The following is an 18,758-nucleotide window of genomic DNA, read 5'->3' as shown; positions in this document are numbered from 1 at the left end:
TGTCTTGTGAATGGGATCTTTAACAGCCACAATAAGACAGTGCTTGGTTTTATGATTCATCTGAAAGATGGTCTCACAAGCAGCACATCACACACCAGCACAATCCCAGGGCACTGATTCCATTCTGACTCACGAGGAAGAGTGCCACCCACTGAATCACCAACACCATTTGCTGCAGCACAATGGATCTCCCATTCAAGTACTAACCTGGCCTGACTCCTTGAGTGTACCAACAGAAAACAGCATAGATTAAGAAAGAGCACTCCTTCTCCATTGTAATTCCCTTAAAGAACAGGGTGTTTCTCTAGTTCTACCGCTATTACCCATTCCAAATCCCCAATTCAATACCCAGAACTCATCACCTGACTGCATCTCTGCCAGTGCTCAAAGTTGAATGACATCCTTCCAGTCTCTCCATCCTGCTCCCCTTTCCAGTTTACCCCAAACTTATTTCCCCATAGCTCTTTTGAAAGTCTGCAATGCTGCAACGGGAGCTGCTGGTTGTTGAGCACTTTGGAAAAGCTGGCCCTGATTTGGGCAGGGCCAGGCACTTGGAAATGTGGCCTTGATCTCTTTTATCCGGCTGTATGCATCTAACAATCACAAATTTATCCTCACAACACTCCCTGTGAGTCAGCGAAATGTTTTTAATCCTCATTTTACAGATGGGAGGCTGAGGCATGGAAAGATTAAGTGATTTACCCAAGGTCACATAGGAAGTTTGTGGTAGAGCCGGGTATTGAACCCAGTTCCCTTTAGTCCCAGACCACAAGACCACAGGCTCACTATTTGCTGTGGAATCCCTGTGCCACGGCTATACTGTAAATTGCGTATTTATGAAGAGCCTTGAAAAGATGAATTCATATTCCTTTTCTCACCCAGGCTGCTAGATCATGTGGTACTGGAACGAGGGGTGGTACCTGCTCTGCATTTCTTTGGGACTGCAAGTGAGAGTGGAGGCGCCGGATCAGAGGGACACCATTCCTCGCCTGGCGCTTCAGCAGCCAGTAGTTGTGTAGCCGCTGCATAAACTGGTTCTTCCTCTGGAGAGAGAGTCCACTGCAGATTTTATTCAACCTACAGGAAACAAACCAGATCAGCAAGCAGACTACCCCGCACATCAAAACAATCATCAAATTCTGTGGCCCACGATAGCACGTTAAGATCTGCTGCTGCAGTAACAGTGGTGCACAATTTTGCAATGTTGTGTCAATATGCGTAAGAACTGTACACATAATTCACGCCAGTCTGTGCCAATCTGGGGTCTTTCAGGTGTGAAGATAGCCATCTCTGCCTTCAGGAATGTATTGTTATTTTAACAGCAGCTCGGCCGGAGGCTCTTACCAAACAATAGTCATAGCAGGGTGAGAAGTATCCAATCACCAATTCAGCTCCAAGGGAGCAGTTAACTTTACTAGGGCTTGTCTACACTGGCAAATTTTGTCGCCAAAAACTGCCTTTTGGCGACAAAACAGCAAGAGTGTACACACTACAATGGGACTTTTGTTGCGAAAAATGCCCCGTTTTGGTGACAAAAAACTTCCACCCCTAGGAGAGACTTTTGTCTTTTCCCCTCCCTTTATTGTCGACAAAGAGCCAGTGAAGACACTGCTGATTGTTTTGTCGACAGAACTGGCAGTATACCACAATGCCTGCTCTAATTGCTCTGCTCAGTGTTTTGATCTCTGCTGCCCTGCAAGCATGCACCCCTCCCCTTTCAAAGCTCCAGGAAGTATCTGTGTGCTGCTCCGTTTGGGGAACAAACAAAGAGCAAATCATTGGCATGCACCTGGTCTGCCTGGCACTAGGCACACAGCTGCAGGCAGACTGCTGCTGCAGGGGGAAGGGGACAGACTGCTAGGCTGCCATCCCTCAACATGGAGAGCTCCCAGAGCTACTCATGATGCTGCTTTCTGCAGCTGAGGGAGAACTCGGAGAGAAACCCAAGATCTGCAGTGATCAGCTCTTCCTTCCCACAACACTGCACAGTGGGATACATACCCACGGTGCCTTGCTCACCCTGTCGATGATGGCGTCCCCGATGTGGACAGGATCTGTCGACAGAGGGAGCAAGTGTGAACTCCCTTGGGTGATTTTTGTTTTGTCGACTTCTGGGTGTCAACATAAGTTTTGTCAACAAAACTTGGTAGTGTAGACAAGCCCCTAGAGGCATTTAAGTTTCGCATTATTAAGCAAGGCACACTAGGGAACAAACTCAAATAGAGTCCCAGGATGATATTTTTAACCATTTAACAATTTTTAGGCCATTCCTGTGTTTGTACAGCACCCAGCATAATGGGGTCCTGGCCCATGACGAGGGCTCCAAGCTGCTATGATAATACAAATAATAAACAACACATGGTATCTGAGCAGGTTCCAACAGAACCTCTATTTAAATACATGGGGCATCTGGCTGCACTTTCCAAGATGCTAAAAGAAAATAGAGCACCATCCCCTGCTCCATGAGGGCGTCCTGGCCGAAATACACTAGGCCAAATTCGCAGCTGCAATGACAATGTTGCATTCAGCTCACTAAGCAGGATGCTTAGGAGCCATGAAGTGAGGACTCAAAACACAGTGGCTTTAGATCAATAGGAAGCTGCTTTCCATTGAGGCCCTCTTCACCCAGTGGCTTGCAACCAAGTCTGAAACTATTTTAAAGCCTGGTCACAGTCCAACATGGTTTATGTTTACACGTTGCGTGTTATAATTTGGTATAATTAGAGCTGGGTGACATTTTTCGGACTAAATTTTTTCTTGCAAATAAATACAGATTCAGGTCGATCAAAATATTTTGCGAATTTGTATCGGTTTTGGCAAATTATTTCGGTCAGGAAGAAAAAAAAGGAAAAATAATTTGGAAATGTCAAAATGCTTGGTGTTGAGATCGCCGAAACAGACCATTTCAATGTTTTACACTAGATTCCTGACTGAGGCGCCATTGGCTTTCATAAGGCCCAAGGTGGAGATGCTGCTTCCCTTATACCTATAACCCAGTGGTTACAGCACTCACCCAGAATGACCCTGGTTCAAATCCCTCTTCTGCCTGATGGGGCGCAGGGACGGGAACCTGGATGTCCCCCCTCTCAGGTGAGTGCCCTCATCACTGGACTCTGAGGCATTTGAGGGTAGGTCTCTCTCAGTCTCTCCTGTTGAAACTGTTCTACTTTGTACAAATAATTAAATATTCAGTGGAGCAGGGACTGAAATTCAGGTATCCCCTCCCCGCCACCGGGAGGAAGCCCTAACCATGTAGCTACCAAGTCACTCTTTCACTCCCTGGCCCAGTGAATATTTAGTTAATAGGAGAGATTGAGAGACCCACCCTAGAATAGCCAACAGCCCAGTGGTCAGGGTACAAAACTGGGAGGGGAAGACCTGGGTTCAAGTCCATGCTCCATACCAGGAAGAAGGATTTGCCAGCAGTCCCGAAGTCCCCTTGGGAATCCAGCCCCCTTTGCTTTTATTTTTTTTTAAACGGCTAAAAAGGCCCAAAAATCAAACGAAAACATTTTGTTCAACCCATAATGATTTTTTTTTCTTAATTGCCAGGCTTGGTGTTTGTTAAAGATCCCCTGGGAATGAGCTACAGTTTGGGCATAACTGCTGAAAAAATAACAACAGAAGCTAGTCCAATGAAAGATGTTACCGCACCCGCCTTGTCTCTCTCTGACGCTTCAACTGTGCCGACAACAACCGGGTGCAAAAATGGTGCTTGTTCCTGCTTCTGCAGAAGGTGTTTTGAACATGGTTGTTGCTAGCTGAAGTATGGACAAGTGTCTTCAGGGGGTGCAGTTTAAAGATTAAAGGGAAGACAGATGCTGGATGAACCCAGTCCTTAATACAAAAGACCTGGCCAATCCCAGGTATCCACCAGAGAGCATCGGTACCAACACCCACCTGTAAGAGGGGATCTGTGTGACTGTCACCAGTGGCATAGACGAACGTCCATCTGCCAGGTCACAGACTTCCTTTTTGATCTTCTGCTTCAACTTCACTTTGCTCTTCTTCAGGGATCCCTTGGGGGTGCTGACGCTGTCTTCCTCCTCTCCTTCTTCCTTCGCGATGTCCTCCTCCCCTTCACTGGTAGCAGTCGTAGACCCTTTTTTCGTGGTACCGGGTGGGGAATGTGCCCCACAGTAAGCCGTCTTGCGCACCGTGAAAGTTGTGCCATTGATGCTGGTCTCCCTCATGGGTTCTATCTTCATGAAGAGACCAGCCCGTTGGGCACAGGTGACGTGGAAGGCAGTATAGCAGTTCACCTTATGGCACTGGATAGCAGCTCCCATGCCCTTCTGCTTGCAGATGTAGCAAGTCAGCTTCCAGCGAGCTGGTGGGATGTTGTTTATCCCTTCGATGGGCTCCAGGAACACAGTGTTTGCAAAGCAAACCTCGGGGATCCAGATGGCACAAACAACATGGGCCCAGCGGCCATCACTAGTCTGCTTGAAGGCTCCGCCTTTGTTTGGGCACAGAACACAATCAACCGGGCGAGAAGGGGACTGCAGGCAGCAGCGGCAAAGCCACTGGCCCTCGGGGATGTAGGGTACTCCGTAGCACTCTTGGTGCACGGCCAAGTTACAGATGTCACAGAACAGGATGACGTTGCTGTTGTGACACTCATCATCCATGCAAACGCAGCAGACTGCGTCCTCATCAATCAGTGACTGCTGTGCTCCGTTGTTGCGGCTCTCCAAGTATGACTCCTTCTCCAGCCGATCCACCAGCAGCTCAAAAGCGTCAGCAGAAACTGTCCCATAGCCATCATCCTTCCGCTTCTCATTAACCATGTCCAGCCAAGCCAGATCCTCCTCGTCCATGTCATACTCCACCTCTGCATCGAGGTCCTCAGGAGGCTTCTCCATGTACCGGTAGTATGCTGCAGGCAGAGGAGGGGCATCTGGCTGGCTGAAGGAGTCCATCACCCGGAAGCTGGGCTGGGGTAAATGGAAAGATGTCCCTGGTGCATGTTTGGAGCATGACTCTTTCTTTTTGCCTTTCGAGGGAGTTTTCTTGGACTTGGAAGGGAACAGGGGCTGTTCACTGTTTTCCTTGTTGCTGTTGCACTCTGTGATATCCTGGGCAGTCAGCTCATCCTCCGTGATGATCTTTAGGGGGTCGTAGATGCTGATGCGATGGAGGCGTCCATCAATATCAACCTCCACTATCCGCTGGGCCTGGGCATACGTCAGAGTCTCCCGGGTGGGCGAGCATTTCAGGCTGTAGGGCGAGGAAGAACGTCTCCCCTCGGGGTTCTGCCGGGACCTCCTCCGAGGTTTCCTCATAGCTGCACCTGGAAACCCTGTAACACAACACAGAGCACAATTTAAGCCAGCAGCACAGGAAAACGTGAGCAGCACAGATTCAAAAAATTACTCAGCATGATAGGAGTGAAACATGTCCACTAGAGCAGTGGTCTCCAAACTGGGGTGCACGCATCCCAGGGGGTGCGCGAGATGATCCCAGCGAGTGCGCGGCACCAGGAGCACCACCAGACGGCACTTTGCTGTTTTTTTTCTTCGGCAGCAGCTCTGCACGTCCACAGCTGGTGTTCCCCTCTGGGGGCCCGCCTGTGGTAAGTCTTCCGTTCTTCCATCAGCAGCATGTCTGCGGCCGGTCTTCACCCTGAGGGTGCGCGAGCCAAAAAGTTTGGAGACCACTGCACTAGAGGCTCAACTAATTTCAGATTCACTAAAGCACTGAAAGCATTTCCTCCTTCTTTAGACCCAAGGGGGCACACATCCACCAGTGGATAGGGTCTACTATGTCTCCTATTATGTTGTAGCATTGCATTGCAAATCCCCTCCAGGCCCCTGCTCTGTTATCTTTTCAGAGGACTGGCATACCACTGTACAACCAGCTGAGAAAAGCTGAACTGAGTTTGATGGTATTTGGTATTGAGCTAAATGTTGTAGAGAGAGTGCTTTGCTCAGCTCGCAGTTGGAACTCCCACCAAATCGAACAACACTTTTTATATCTGATGGCATTGTCCATATATTAATAAATTCATGCTGCACATGGAATTTTTCTCTATGCTCTTGTGCCTGTTATTATTATTATTTACTTCCCATAGCACACACAATGTACTAGACATTTTCCAAACTTAAAAGCAGGCACTATTCCTGCCCCCTAGACCGTGGTACCGTTTTCACTCAACAAAGTCTGGTGAAAAAACAGGTGAGAATTCTACAGAAGAGGGTTATACGCCTATATCTGCAAGTAATATCCCACTGCTCACAGAATACATTATGTGAGTTCCAGCTATAAGGCTACATAAAGGAACCAGTCTTTTTTAAGTGGAGCCAGTCACAGTTCCTTGGCTCAGGTTGCAACCAGCATTTCAATCTGGGTCCTATTTTCTACCCTTCTGTAAAGTAGTCCACAAAAATATTCATTTTGCAAATTCTGACACAGGCTCAGAGGGCTGCATTAGGAAGTGCTGCAAGACAATGGTTGTGCAATGGGATATGGAAAGGTTTGGAAGAGATTAATCTGGCCAAGTGCTGTTTGAAGTTGTCTCATGGCTCTGGAGCACTTCCAGGGTATCTACCGAAAGGGACTGGCACTGAAATAGATTGGCAACCTGGCCTTCAGTAAACACAATTCTTCCTGCAGTCTGGGAATCCAATTTATCCTCACTTCTTTATATTGCAAATAAGCATACAAGGGTGCAGCATGTCAGAACAGGTGCTTCTTTTAAACAGTCAAAGAAATAAAATAAATTAATAAATAATGGGTATATAATCCCAGACACAGCTCTCAGCCAAAGAACGTAACATCTACTGCTAAAAGACAATATAGAAGCTGATGACTGTGGCCTGTTCATTCATTACAGCTTGTGTCTTGAAAACAATGAAAGGAATTACCGAGAACCAGGGACCTCAATCCTACACCCCATGTGCATAACCACTCCTTCAGTGATCCCTTTATACTGAACATCACTAGTTTTTAACGGTAAATGCAGTTCACATCATGGCTGGTGCAATATAAATATTATATATAGATTAGAGATATAGATTAGCTTTAATTTAAAAATCCTGGGTGCACTGACTGACCAACACAACTGAGATGAGACTGCAATGAAAACTGGTATCCAGCCTCTCTCTCCACAATGGCAGCTGTTCCCTCTGGAGCACTCCAGGGAGCGTGTATGTAACTAGCCCTGTGGCTGCCTCCCAACATGCAGAATGGGCCGGAACCCAATATGAACATGCAGAACGGGGCACAACTGGCCGAGCAAAGCCAGAGGAAGAATTTAGCAATGTAGCAGGCCAGATGTAAGGACGAAGCATCCATTCCTTCTGCGATTTGGTGGGGTTCTCAAGGAAACACAGTGGGTGACAGAGAGGCTAGGTTTCATTTCCAGGCTCAAGTGCTGACTGGTCAACATGGAACAGGGGACGAGAGAGTAACACGGGAAAGGAGATTTTTTTTTCTCTCAAACACTTTTCAAACAGCAAGCACAACATGTTTAGGGCGACGATTTTTTAACAGGGTGAGACAGGACTGTATGCTGGAGCCAGAAGATTCAGTGGGAATTGAGGCGGCTGGAGAGAGAGGAAAGAAAATGTAGTAACAGAAATGCTGTGGAGGACAGAGGTGGGAAAGAGGCAAGATGGGAATGTTAATAGGGAGCCAGATAAATCACTTGAGAACAGTGGCCGCGCCAGCAACAGGAAAATGAGCTGTGGGAAGAAAACGGCCAAATCACATGAAAAAACAGACCCAGAAAGACAGGGAGAGAAGAAAAAGAAAAACAGAACATGAAAGCCTCCTGAAAAGATAAGTGGGCTCCTGGCTTATCTCTTGCTGCACTGAAGGTGCACGAAGGGTCTGAACTGCTGCCTCACCAATATTTTATTTAAATATATAATTTCAGCCCTGCTTACAGAATTTGCAGCCATGAAAAAACATTATAAAATGTAATTTGTGTTTAGCTCATTGTATGATTTTTGGTCTATAAAGGGCCTGACCCTGCAAACGCATATTCACAAGAGGCAAGAATGGGTAAGTGCTTGCAGGGGTCAGGCCCTACAACAATAATCAGTTAGTTCTATTGGTGAGGGGTAAACAAGTTCTAGGAATGATGCTTCTAGCCTTGGAGTATTAATATGCCATGGGGAGTCAAGGTTGCAGCCAGGACTAATGGAGTATCATAAAATGCAACCATGGCCCTTAAAACACTAATCAGCCACCTGATCAGCAGGCAGTAAAGAATCCAATTTAATTTGTCCTGACTGAGCTTCCGGTTGTCTCAATTTTACTCCAGGGGGAATTATGTGCCATGTGCATGCACAGAATTTATGTCCCCCGCAGATTTCTTTGCTTCCCTGCAGAAAAATGACTTTCTGATGGGGAAGTAAAGAAATTATGCAAAAGATCCCTATTTGGGGAATGGAGTTACGGCAGAAATGAACTCAACCAAGAAGAAAGGGATGTCCAGGCAGCAGAGACAAGTTATCCTTAGTCAACCTCCTTCCCAACCTGTAAATCAATGGGAACAGAATACCCACTGCACATTCCTTTAATTGTTCCTGCCCTCCTTCTCACTGAAAACCAACCAGGCTTATAAAGAGTGAACTGGAGAACACACAAGGGAGGGACTGAAACATGGAAAACAAGGATTTCAGAAGCACAAGTGAAACGGGAGCCTAAAGAATTTAAACAGGCACCAAGTTTGGTAAACAGAATTAAATTCCACTACTCATGCCACTAACTGAGCATGCAGTTTTCTCAAGATTCTGTTGCAAATACATGCATGCACCCAAGCCAATCACAACGTTTACCTCCTACTTAGGCCTATTGAGAAAAGTGGGGTTTCTCTCATCAGAATTGGCTGTCTTAAAAAACAAGAAGAAAAGGAGTACTGTGGCACCTTAGAGACTAACAAGTTTATCTGAGCATAAGCTTTCGTGAGCTACAGCTCACTTCATCAGATGCATTCAGTGGAAAATACAGTGGGGAGATTTATATACATAGAGACCATGAAACAATGGGTGTTACCATACACACTGTAACGAGAGTGATCACTTAAGGTGAGCTATTACCACTGAATGCATCCGATGAAGTGAGCTGTAGCTCACAAAAGCTTATGCTCAAATAAATTTGTTAGTCTCTAAGGTGCCACAAGTACTCTTTTTCTTTTTGCGAATACAGACTAACACGGCTGCTACTCTGAAACCTGTCATTAAAAAACAAGGTTATAAAACATACAATCATTTAATACTATGCAGAAGCATCTAAAAAGTTACTGAAACTACCACCAGTGAGAGCTGATTGGCTGGGTCAGAGAGGGCAGCTGAACCCAAAAAGTTGTCACAATGTCAGCATAACCATCTCTGAAACCTGACTCCAAAACAATGAAAGAATCTGAAATAGAGCTGGCCAAACGTTGCAGCTTTGTCTACATTAGAGAAATTTGCCATTCTAATTCTTTAGTCCTCCTAGCACCCTGTAATACACCTGATGGTCACAAAAAATTGCTCCAAAGGGTGCCAAAATACTTGCTTTCAACAGGGCTAAGTACTGTAGTGGTCTGTGCTGTTTTAGTCCCAACATGAACAAAGGTAATAGCATAAAGGTTCAAACAGTCCTCCTCGTACTGTCCCATGGTGGCTTTTCAAAAATCTCCCATATTGCACTGCTTCTGGGAACTGTGGGCTAGATACCTAGAAAGCACTACAACTGAACCAAATAGCATGGCTGTTATGCATACACTGAACCATTTGTGCTTAACCCGTTTCTGTCCCACCAGTTCATTCAGGGGCAGTCTGATTCTCAAATGTAAATGTGGCCTGCATCAATTCAATTACACAAACAGAACCTCTGACAGAGGGGCCAAGTGCTATACTGATTTACATCCATGCAATACTGGATTTACCCCTTCCAGAATTTCAACACTATTTTCCAGTGCCACCACACCCTACTTCACCAACCCTCCATGCTCATTGTACACCCTTCCTATTCCATTCCACTCCATTCCTGTAACACCCAGTCCTTCCCTTCTGCTTCCTTGATGCCATAAAATATTTCTCCTCCCCTGCCATTATGCCACACTTCTTCCTAAATCCCATCCCAGTGACACCACTTCACATTCTGCTAGTGTCCTTTTGGAGCCATTCTGCTGTGCTGACAACAAAGTCCTCCTTCCCCAGCACCAGCAGCTCAGTATCTCTTTGCTAATCCACTTCCAGTGCCACCAAGCTTCAATCCTTGCTTAGCTGGCTGCAGGTCTCACCTTCCTCCACTCCATTTCCAGAGTAACAAGGCCACAACCCTTCCATTTTGCCTCTAGGCTTTCCAGAATCTCCCCCATTATCACCAAGGCAGATTTCTTCTCTAGCAACATACTTGCTATCAGCCTACACGCCAGCCACTTGCTCACCTTTCTCCACCTGCAGCCTGGTTCTTCCCCTCCATCATCCAGCAGAGCTGCCAAAGGAGGGTATAGCTCAGCCCCACCGCCTCCATCCCGCAGGACTGGAAGGAAGCCACTGAGACTTGTACGGGTGGGGTGACTGGGGGCGAGGAGGTTAAAATGTATGACACAGTATTGTGTGTGTTCTGTCTGTATGATTGGATTGGTTGATGTGGAGATAATTAAGTTGGCTTAAGAACGGGTGCCATGGAGCGAGAGTCCCTCAGGGAATGGGGGTGAGAGTACCACCGAAAACAGCAGGGTGCCCTGGGAGTTGTGTTTTATGACAGATTTGGGTCCTGCCTTGGAGAGGTTCTAATCTGGACACCAGGCCCCTCTGATAAATGTCTTAGGCTGGCCAAGAAGGTTGAACAATGTTGCCATCAGATGAGGATATGGGGGACTCCAAGCAGGCATGGACTCCAAGAGCTTAGATCCCTCAATTCTTGTGGTGGTGAGCAGGGGGAGATAAGGCAAAAAGAAAACACCAGGCACTGACTGAGGCAAAGGTGTAAATGAAGGCCAAGATGTTACATTCTGGTTCCTTTGGTTTCACTAAATAATCATGCTCAGGAGAACAAGGCATTGGTGAACAGAAGCAACAGAGCAGGAGCCACACTATCAGATACAGGGTCGGTGGCTAAAGAAGTTCGTACCACCGATGATTTAATAATAGGCTTAGGCCCCTGACTTTACATGCAAAATATGAATGATGCTGCAGGATCATTGCTGGCACATTTGACTCCAGTTGTCTGGTTCAGCATGAAACAAAAAGGTATCCAGGAGGAGGTATTATTGTGCTTTTTGCATCTGATCTCAAATGCTGGCTGTCTCCCCTACCACAGCGAGGTCTGTGTGTGTGCACCACGTGTGAGTTCTGGGAGCGGGATCCAATGGGGTGGGTGTGGAGGCCCACTGTGGGAAGATCAGGTTCCTCATCACAGTGGCACTAAGTCACCGATAATGCTTTGTGATTTCAGTATCCCCGTAGATGATGGTTCTTCTGGATCATTCCAGAATTTCATGCCATGACAACCATGAAACTCCCCCACATAATTGCAAGCTCCATTCGTAAGGGTGGAAACACTCTAGATCTGATGTTTGCGTCAGGGGGAAGAGGTTAGAATGATGAATATTTCCTGTTATGGGACAACCACATGCTTCTTTGATCTGAGATCAGGGTGCCCCCATCACACCAAGGTGATGTGTTTTGATGGTTTGCCCTAGAGCAGTTCTCAACCCGTGGGTCAGCTGCAGCCCAATCAGCACACAACTGTGGCCCACGTGACATCCTCAGGGCCATACAGGTAGTATATATAGTGTGGATGTGGCCCACATAACACACAGAGAGTTGCATACGGCCCACAATGGTAAACAGGTTGAGAACCAATGCCCTAGAGGCTGATGGAACCAGTGAGTTTCTAGGAGGTCTTGAGGGAGAAGGCTGTTCTTCCAACAGACCACTCTGTTGATAACTCAGTAAGACTTTATAACAATTTTTTTTCCCTCCACTACAGACAGTGACCCCAAAAGGCCCTCTCTCTCTGCTGTCTTTGGCTTCACAAATTACCTTGGCGAACTGTGACAGACAAAGCAAAAGGGGAGACTGCTAAAGCATTAAAAGCAGAAGCCTAAAGCAGAGCCTGACCACTTGTGGCACGAACAGCTCTTAAGATCGTATGCCATGGCTGTGCTAAGAAAGGTTTCTTCACTTCCACCATAGCATCTGCAACGTCTCGCACAGCAAAACTGTTCCAAGTGACAGCTGACAGCTTGGTGAATCCTACTGCCTCCCCTCAGTTGCCAAGTCAAGTTTCTCTCGTGAAGTTTTCATGTTACGTTCCAAACGTGAGCAATTTTGTCTGCACTGGGCTATACTATATCTTGAGAGGACACACACACTGTCTTCTCTGCTGAGTTTTGGCAGGCATTGTTTGCTGAGATTACAGAGATGCTGGGTCATCTTCATGTCACAACCTGAAATCTGGACTCTTGTCATTCCTGGCAGATGAACACCAGTAGAGAAACTGGGTCCATTGCTGATCAAGATTGTCAATGTTTCCCCAGTGTTGAGGCCCATGCTCAAGAAATCAATTCCTGATATCAACAATCTGGCTAACTATCTATCCACTATTGTCCCATCTCCCATTGTCAGGGAAGGTTAATTAGGATGGGAGTGACAAGGCAACTCTGGCAGTCTGATTCCCTAGATTCTACCCAGTCTTGCTATAGGCCTGGATATGGGGTAGAAACTGCATTGATTACGTTAGCTGCTGATCTCCTCCTAATAGTGGAAAAAGTGTCCATGATGATTCTTTTAGATGTACCTTTGATACAGCTGACCATACAATTTTTTGGTTTCTTTTGCGGACATTAGCAGGGATGGATGTAGCTACTCCTGGGCAGTTCCATTCCCATCTTTCTGACAGAACCCAAAAGATAGCTGTGGGCAACTGTCCCATGTCACAATGGATCTCGTTTGCAGGGTGCCACATGGGTCAACAGAATCAACTCTTTTGTTCAATGTGTATAAGACACTCCTCAAAGAGAGTAAGGGAGGTGACATGGGCTGCACTCTTTTCAGTACATTGATGACATCCAGTCCTACATCTTCATCAGTATGATCCAGAGAGAGCAGCAAAACAAATTATCAAGTGCCTAGATGAACTTGAGACTTGAATGAGAGTTACCTGGATACAACCCAATCCAGACAAGACTGAGAAAATGTTGGTGGGCTGGAGAAAGCAGCTGGATCTTATTGGGGGATCTTATTTTAGCACCCCTCATTCACAGAGTGCAATTGCCATTTGCAAACAGGTGAACCACTTGAAGCTGTTGTTATATCCTGGGCTGCTCTGGACTGCCCAGGTAGCAGATGTGGCCAAGAGGGCACTTTTCCCCATCTACACTGGCAAGACAAGTGCAATGTTTTCTCTCCAAAATGGAGTTTGCCACAGTTTTCCATGCCATGAAGATAAGATTGCTGTAACGTGCTCTCCGTGGAGCTGAGTGCCAGGACCATTCAGAAGCTGAAGCTGGTACAGAATCCTGCAGCCCATTTATTAAATGGAGTTGCACGATGGGAACATATCCAATCAGTGCCGCATGATCTGAACTGACTTCCAATAAGCTTCCAGGTGGAATTCAAGGGGTTGGTTTTGCCTACAATGCCCTAAATGGTTTGGGACCTGGTTACCTGAGGGACTGCCTCTCTCTCCATGACATGCCGTTGCAACTGAGACCTGCAGAGATGCTCGAAGAGCCGTTCCTTTGATATAAAGAAAAAGAAGCAGCTGGCAGGGCATTCTCTGTGAAAGGTCCTCAGTTTTAGAACTCAGTCCCAACCGTGGTTCACGAGGGCCCAGATTTCTTAACCTTCTGGGCACACTGAAAAGCCAAGCTTTTTTCACTCTTCTCTAACGCAGTTTAGAAAGACACGGGCTGACATAGATACAGTTATGGGAAGTACCTTGTTTATGTTGGTCTCTGTTGTGATTTTTAATTTAATATTCCAGAGCACTCGACGGGCACCTATAAATAAACCAATAAATGCCACAAAGAAACAATCCTCAATGTCTTCAAGTCACACTTCACTTACGCTTCATCTTGCCACCAGACTGCATTCGTTTCTCATGCCAGCCAGACTGAACACCAGTCATGCCCCTGACCACCTAATCACACTCCTTCCACAATGCCCATGAACCCACGGTTTTTACATGCCTACCAGACCCATGTCCCCCAAGCCCCACTCTTTCCCAGGGACAGAACACAGATATTTGCAGATGGCTTGGACTCTTCTGCCCTCATGCCTGTACTGAAACATATGAGGAATTGTGTTTGGGCTCAGCAGAGGCTCAGTACAGCTGCATGCCCTACATTTGTGTCAGTGCACACAGTGAGTTTTATCAAGTCTCATCAAATGCCCAGCACAGGTAACCACCACGCCAGTGACAGTGCATGCAGAGAGTTGAGTCAGGCCTCAAGTCCGGGGGATTAAGATCTATGCCGGTAATTGTGAAGATGGTACAATATCATGGTGACGATAGTGATTACATTGAACTCTGTCACTTTTCAGGAGGAGATGGTGCAAGCGGGATGTTAGGCCAAGCCACTGGAAAGCACGTGCAATGAGCTGCACCAGGTGTTAGCAGGAGTGATCTCCGCCTATTGTGAGAATGGAGCATGCCATGGGTAGTATCAGGTCTCTGTAGGAAAGCCTTGGTTTCAGGATGGGTTTGGTGCATGTAGAGAAGAGTGGTAGGCCTCAGTATGGGGGTCCTCTAGGTTCCCAAACCAGGGACAGTGTGCATACAGTGAGTCATGTCAGGCCCTACCAGGAGAATCTCTTCTCTCATGGTGGGGATAGTGTAGGCAGTGACCTGAGTCAGGCCTCAGTAATGGCCCCACTAAGCCGGGAATGTTGCATGCAATGAGCTATGCCAGGTATCAGCAGAGACAACTTTCTCAGGGAGGATGATGCAAGCAGTGAACTTTGTCAGGCAACAGATGATGCATGCAATGAGCTCCCAAGATTCAGTCTCGGGATGATGCACACAATAAGATGTGTAAGGACTTAGGCGAGAGCTCCTTTCAGAGGTATGATGCATGCAGTGAACTGTGCCAGGTCTCAGCAGGGGGCCTCCCCCAAGGCTGAGGTGGGTCAGCTCATGGCCAGGGGATAGTGCATGCAGTGAGCTCAACCAGGTCTCCGCAGGGGGCCTCCCGCAAGGCTTAGGTGGGTCAGCCCACGGCAGGGGGGATAGTGCATGCAGTGAGCTCAACCAGGTCTCAGCAGGGGGCCTCCCCCAAGGCTTAGGTGGGTCAGCCCACGGCAGGGGGGATAGTGCATGCAGTGAGCTCAACCAGGTCTCAGCAGGGCGCTCCCCCCCCAAGGCTGAGGTGGATCAGCCCACGGGAGGGGGGTGGTGCATGCAGTGAGTGGTGCCAGCTCTCAGCAGGGCACTTCCCCCCCAAGGCTGAGGTGGGTCAGCCCACGGCAGGGGGGATAGTGCATGCAGTGAGCTCAACCAGGTATCAGCAGGGGGCCTCCCCCAAGGCTGAGGTGGGTCAGCCCCCGGGAGGGGGGTGGTGCATGCAGTGAGTGGTGCCAGCTCTCAGCAGGGCACTTCCCCCCCAAGGCTGAGGTGGGTCAGCCCACGGCAGGGGGGATAGTGCATGCAGTGAGCTCAACCAGGTATCAGCAGGGGGCCTCCCCCAAGGCTGAGGTGGGTCAGCCCCCGGGAGGGGGGTGGTGCATGCAGTGAGCGGTGCCAGGTCTCAGCAGGGCGCTCCCCCCCCCCCAAGGCTGAGGTGGGTCAGCCCCCGGGAGGGGGGTGGTGCATGCAGTGAGCGGTGCCAGGTCTCAGCAGGGCGCTCCCCCCCCCCAAGGCTGAGGTGGGTCAGCCCCCGGGAGGGGGGTGGTGCATGCAGTGAGCGGTGCCGGGTCTCAGCAGGGCGTGCTCCCCCCCCCAAGGCTGAGGTGGGTCAGCCCACGGCAGGGGGGTGGTGCATGCAGTGAGCGGTGCCAGGTCTCAGCAGGGCGCTCCCCCCCCAAGGCTGAGGTGGGTCAGCCCACGGCAGGGGGGTGGTGCATGCAGTGAGCGGTGCCAGGTCTCAGCAGGGCGCTCCCCCCCCAAGGCTGAGGTGGGTCAGCCCACGGCAGGGGGGTGGTGCATGCAGTGAGCGGTGCCGGGTCTCAGCAGGGCGCTCCCCCCCCAAGGCTGAGGTGGGTCAGCCCACGGCAGGGGGGTGGTGCATGCAGTGAGCGGTGCCGGGTCTCAGCAGGGCGCTGCCCCCCCAAGGCTGAGGTGGGTCAGCCCCGGGAGGGGGGTGGTGCATGCAGTGAGCGGTGCCAGGTCTCAGCAGGGCGCTCCCCCCCCCCCCAAGGCTGAGGTGGGTCAGCCCACGGCAGGGGGGTGGTGCATGCAGTGAGCGGTGCCGGGTCTCAGCAGGGGATGGGCGGGGCCTGTAGCGTCTCCAGCATTCCCGAGACCTTCCGCGGGGAAAATCCCTCCTCCGCTTACACAGGCGGCGGGAGCGCACGGGGAGGGGAGCCAGATCTCCGCTGCCATTGGCTGCCGTCGCCGTCCATCCGACCATGGTGACCAATGCTAGCACAGGGTCTGTGGTCGAGCGCGGGGAGGGGGTGGGCCTCGGTCCCGCCTCGGCCAATGGGGTGGGAGAAGGTGGGCGGGCCTACCCCCGTTCGGGGGGACAAGATGGCGGGGGGGGGTTCTTACCCCAGCTTTTCCCCCCCCAACCCCACCTCACCGGCCGCCACCCCTTTCAGCTGCCCCCGCTATAAGGCGCCGCAGCGGCGGCCGCGCTCCCCGCCCCCCACCCCAGCCGCGCCCGGCCCGGGGACGGCCGCCGCCCCGCCCGCTCCCCCCCCCGGGTCACCTTCCCGCGACCCCCCGGGGTGGGGGGTGCCGGCCCCGCGGGCTCCGCTTTACCTGGCCGCGCTGCCGCCGCCTGCTCCTCCCTCCTCCGCCGCCGCGGCGGCTCCGGCGCGGGACGGGCTCGCGGGGGGGGGGCCGGGGGGACAAGATGTCGGCTGGGTCGGGTCCGCTCCGCCGCCTCCGCGGCTGTCGCCTCAGCGCCGCCCCCGCTGGCCACCGCCGCGGCGGCTCCGAGCCCGGCCCCGCTGCTCCCCGCGCCGCGCCCCCCGGGGCCCCCTCGCTCCGCCGCCGCGGCTCCGGCTCCGGCGGCTGCTGCTGCGGGGGGGAAGCAGGGAGGCGGCGGCGGCGGCGGCGGGGGGGGACAAGATGGAGGCGGCGGCGGCAGCGCAGCCCGGCCGAGCGGAGAGGGAAGGAGGCAGCGAGAGAGCGGGCGGGGGAGGGGGCTGCAGCAGCTTCGCTCCCCCCCACAGGCAGGGACCGCCCCCCCTCGCTCCCCCCTCCCCGGACACCACAGAGCGGGAGGCCCGGGGGCAGCGGCCTCTGGGGGGGAGGGGAGCGGGGACGGCCCGGCTGGAGCGCCCCCACCCCCGCTGGGGGGGGGCTGTCCCCCTGCCTCCAGTGCGCTGGGAGGGGGTGACCTCCACCCCATATATTAAGCTGGGGGTGGCCCCGTGCCTCCAGTGTGCTGGAGGGGGGGGCAGGCTGGGGGGGTGACCTCCACCTCATATGTTAAGCTGGGGGGCTGTCCCCCTGCCTCAAGTGTACTGGGGGGGTGACCTCCACCCCATATGTTAAGCTGTGGGGGTGGCCCCCTGCCTCCAGTGTGCTGAAGGGGGTAGCCTTGGGCGTGCCCTCCCTCTTCCAGTGTGCTGAAGTGAAGGGCAGCCTGGGGGTACCCCCCTGCCTCCAGTCTACTAAAGGGGGGGGAGACAGCCTGGGAGGTGACCCCCACTGGGCTGAACTAGGGCGTGTCCCCCTGCCTCCAGTGTGCTGAAGTGAAGGGCAGCCTGGGGGTACCCCCACTGGGCTGAACTGCCTCCAGTCTGCTAAAGGGGGGGACACAGCCTGGGAGGTGACCCCCACTGGGCTGAACTAGGGGGTGTCCCCCTGCCTCCAGTCTGCTAAAGGGGGGGACACAGCCTGGGAGGTGACCTCCACTGGGCTGAACTAGGGGGTGTCCCCCTGCTTCCAGGGTGCTGAAGGGGCAACCTGGGGTGTGCCCCCTCCCAGTACACTGAAGTGAAGGGCAGCCTGGGGTGGTGACCGCCACCCTCATATATTAAGCTGGGGGCTGTCCTCCTGCCCCCAGTGTGCTGAAGTTGGGGTACAGCCTTGGGGGTGACCCCCACCCTCATCTGCTGGACTGGGGGTAGTTTGGGGGTATCCCCTCATACCTACCCCCACTGTGCTAAAGTGGGGGGCCCACCCTGGGGATGTCACTGCACCCCAATATACTGATGGGCAGGCTTAGGGTGTGCCCACCTCTACAGTGTTCTGAGAAGACGGGTGAGTTTTCCTTCCCCCACACACACCTAGCAACTTGGGATTTTCTCCCTTCTCATTCCCCCAAAATATGCTGAAGGGTCAGCCTGAGTGCCACCTCTCACACTCTGAATGCACTCTGTGTGCTGACTGCTCTGCGTCATATTGCACCCCTTTCCAACCCCACCTCAAAGGCAGCCCAGAACCTTGTCTCTATTGCCGTTCACCTGAATGACCAAGATTAAACAAATGGCCAGAACAATACAATCCACATTTATTTTGTAGGGCAGCATTCATGCAAACAGTCACCTAAAGTATTGGGGAGTTACACAATAGAACAGCAACTGAGGGCAAGAGTAATTAAGGTTTGGGCAAGGAAGAAACTAGGTTTTGAGCTGGGAAATCAGTGAGGTGGAACCAGGGTTCCCAAACATTATATGTAGTCTCCCTATAAAAAGGTC

At 51.0% G+C, this 18,758-nt stretch overlaps 1 protein-coding gene across 9 annotated transcripts in view; it reads right to left on the bottom strand.

The window, feature by feature from the left end:
- The window catches only part of BRPF3 (bromodomain and PHD finger containing 3), a 48,493-nt gene extending 31,179 nt beyond the window's left edge, over nucleotides 1-17,314 (bottom strand). For 2 of the 9 annotated variants that reach the window (XM_073320282.2, XM_073320281.2), the window contains exons 1-4: nucleotides 16,870-17,314; nucleotides 3,901-5,302; nucleotides 3,014-3,163; nucleotides 879-1,077 (exon numbers count right to left, since the gene is read on the bottom strand). In XM_073320282.2, the coding sequence (XP_073176383.2) occupies nucleotides 879-1,077; nucleotides 3,014-3,163; nucleotides 3,901-5,285 (1,734 nt within the window). In that variant the 5' untranslated portion in view covers nucleotides 5,286-5,302; nucleotides 16,870-17,314. The remainder of the gene's footprint in view (nucleotides 1-878; nucleotides 1,078-3,013; nucleotides 3,164-3,900; nucleotides 5,303-16,869) is intronic. The other 7 variants (XM_073320276.2, XM_073320274.2, XM_073320275.2 and 4 more) reach the window with 7 other exon arrangements.
- Between the last annotated feature and the right edge of the window lie 1,444 nt (nucleotides 17,315-18,758).

The sequence above is a fragment of the Lepidochelys kempii genome, chromosome 21, assembly GCF_965140285.1.
Source record: "Lepidochelys kempii isolate rLepKem1 chromosome 21, rLepKem1.hap1, whole genome shotgun sequence".
Taxonomy (NCBI): Eukaryota; Metazoa; Chordata; order Testudines; family Cheloniidae; genus Lepidochelys; species Lepidochelys kempii.
This window is presented reverse-complemented; position numbering and strand designations above follow the sequence as displayed.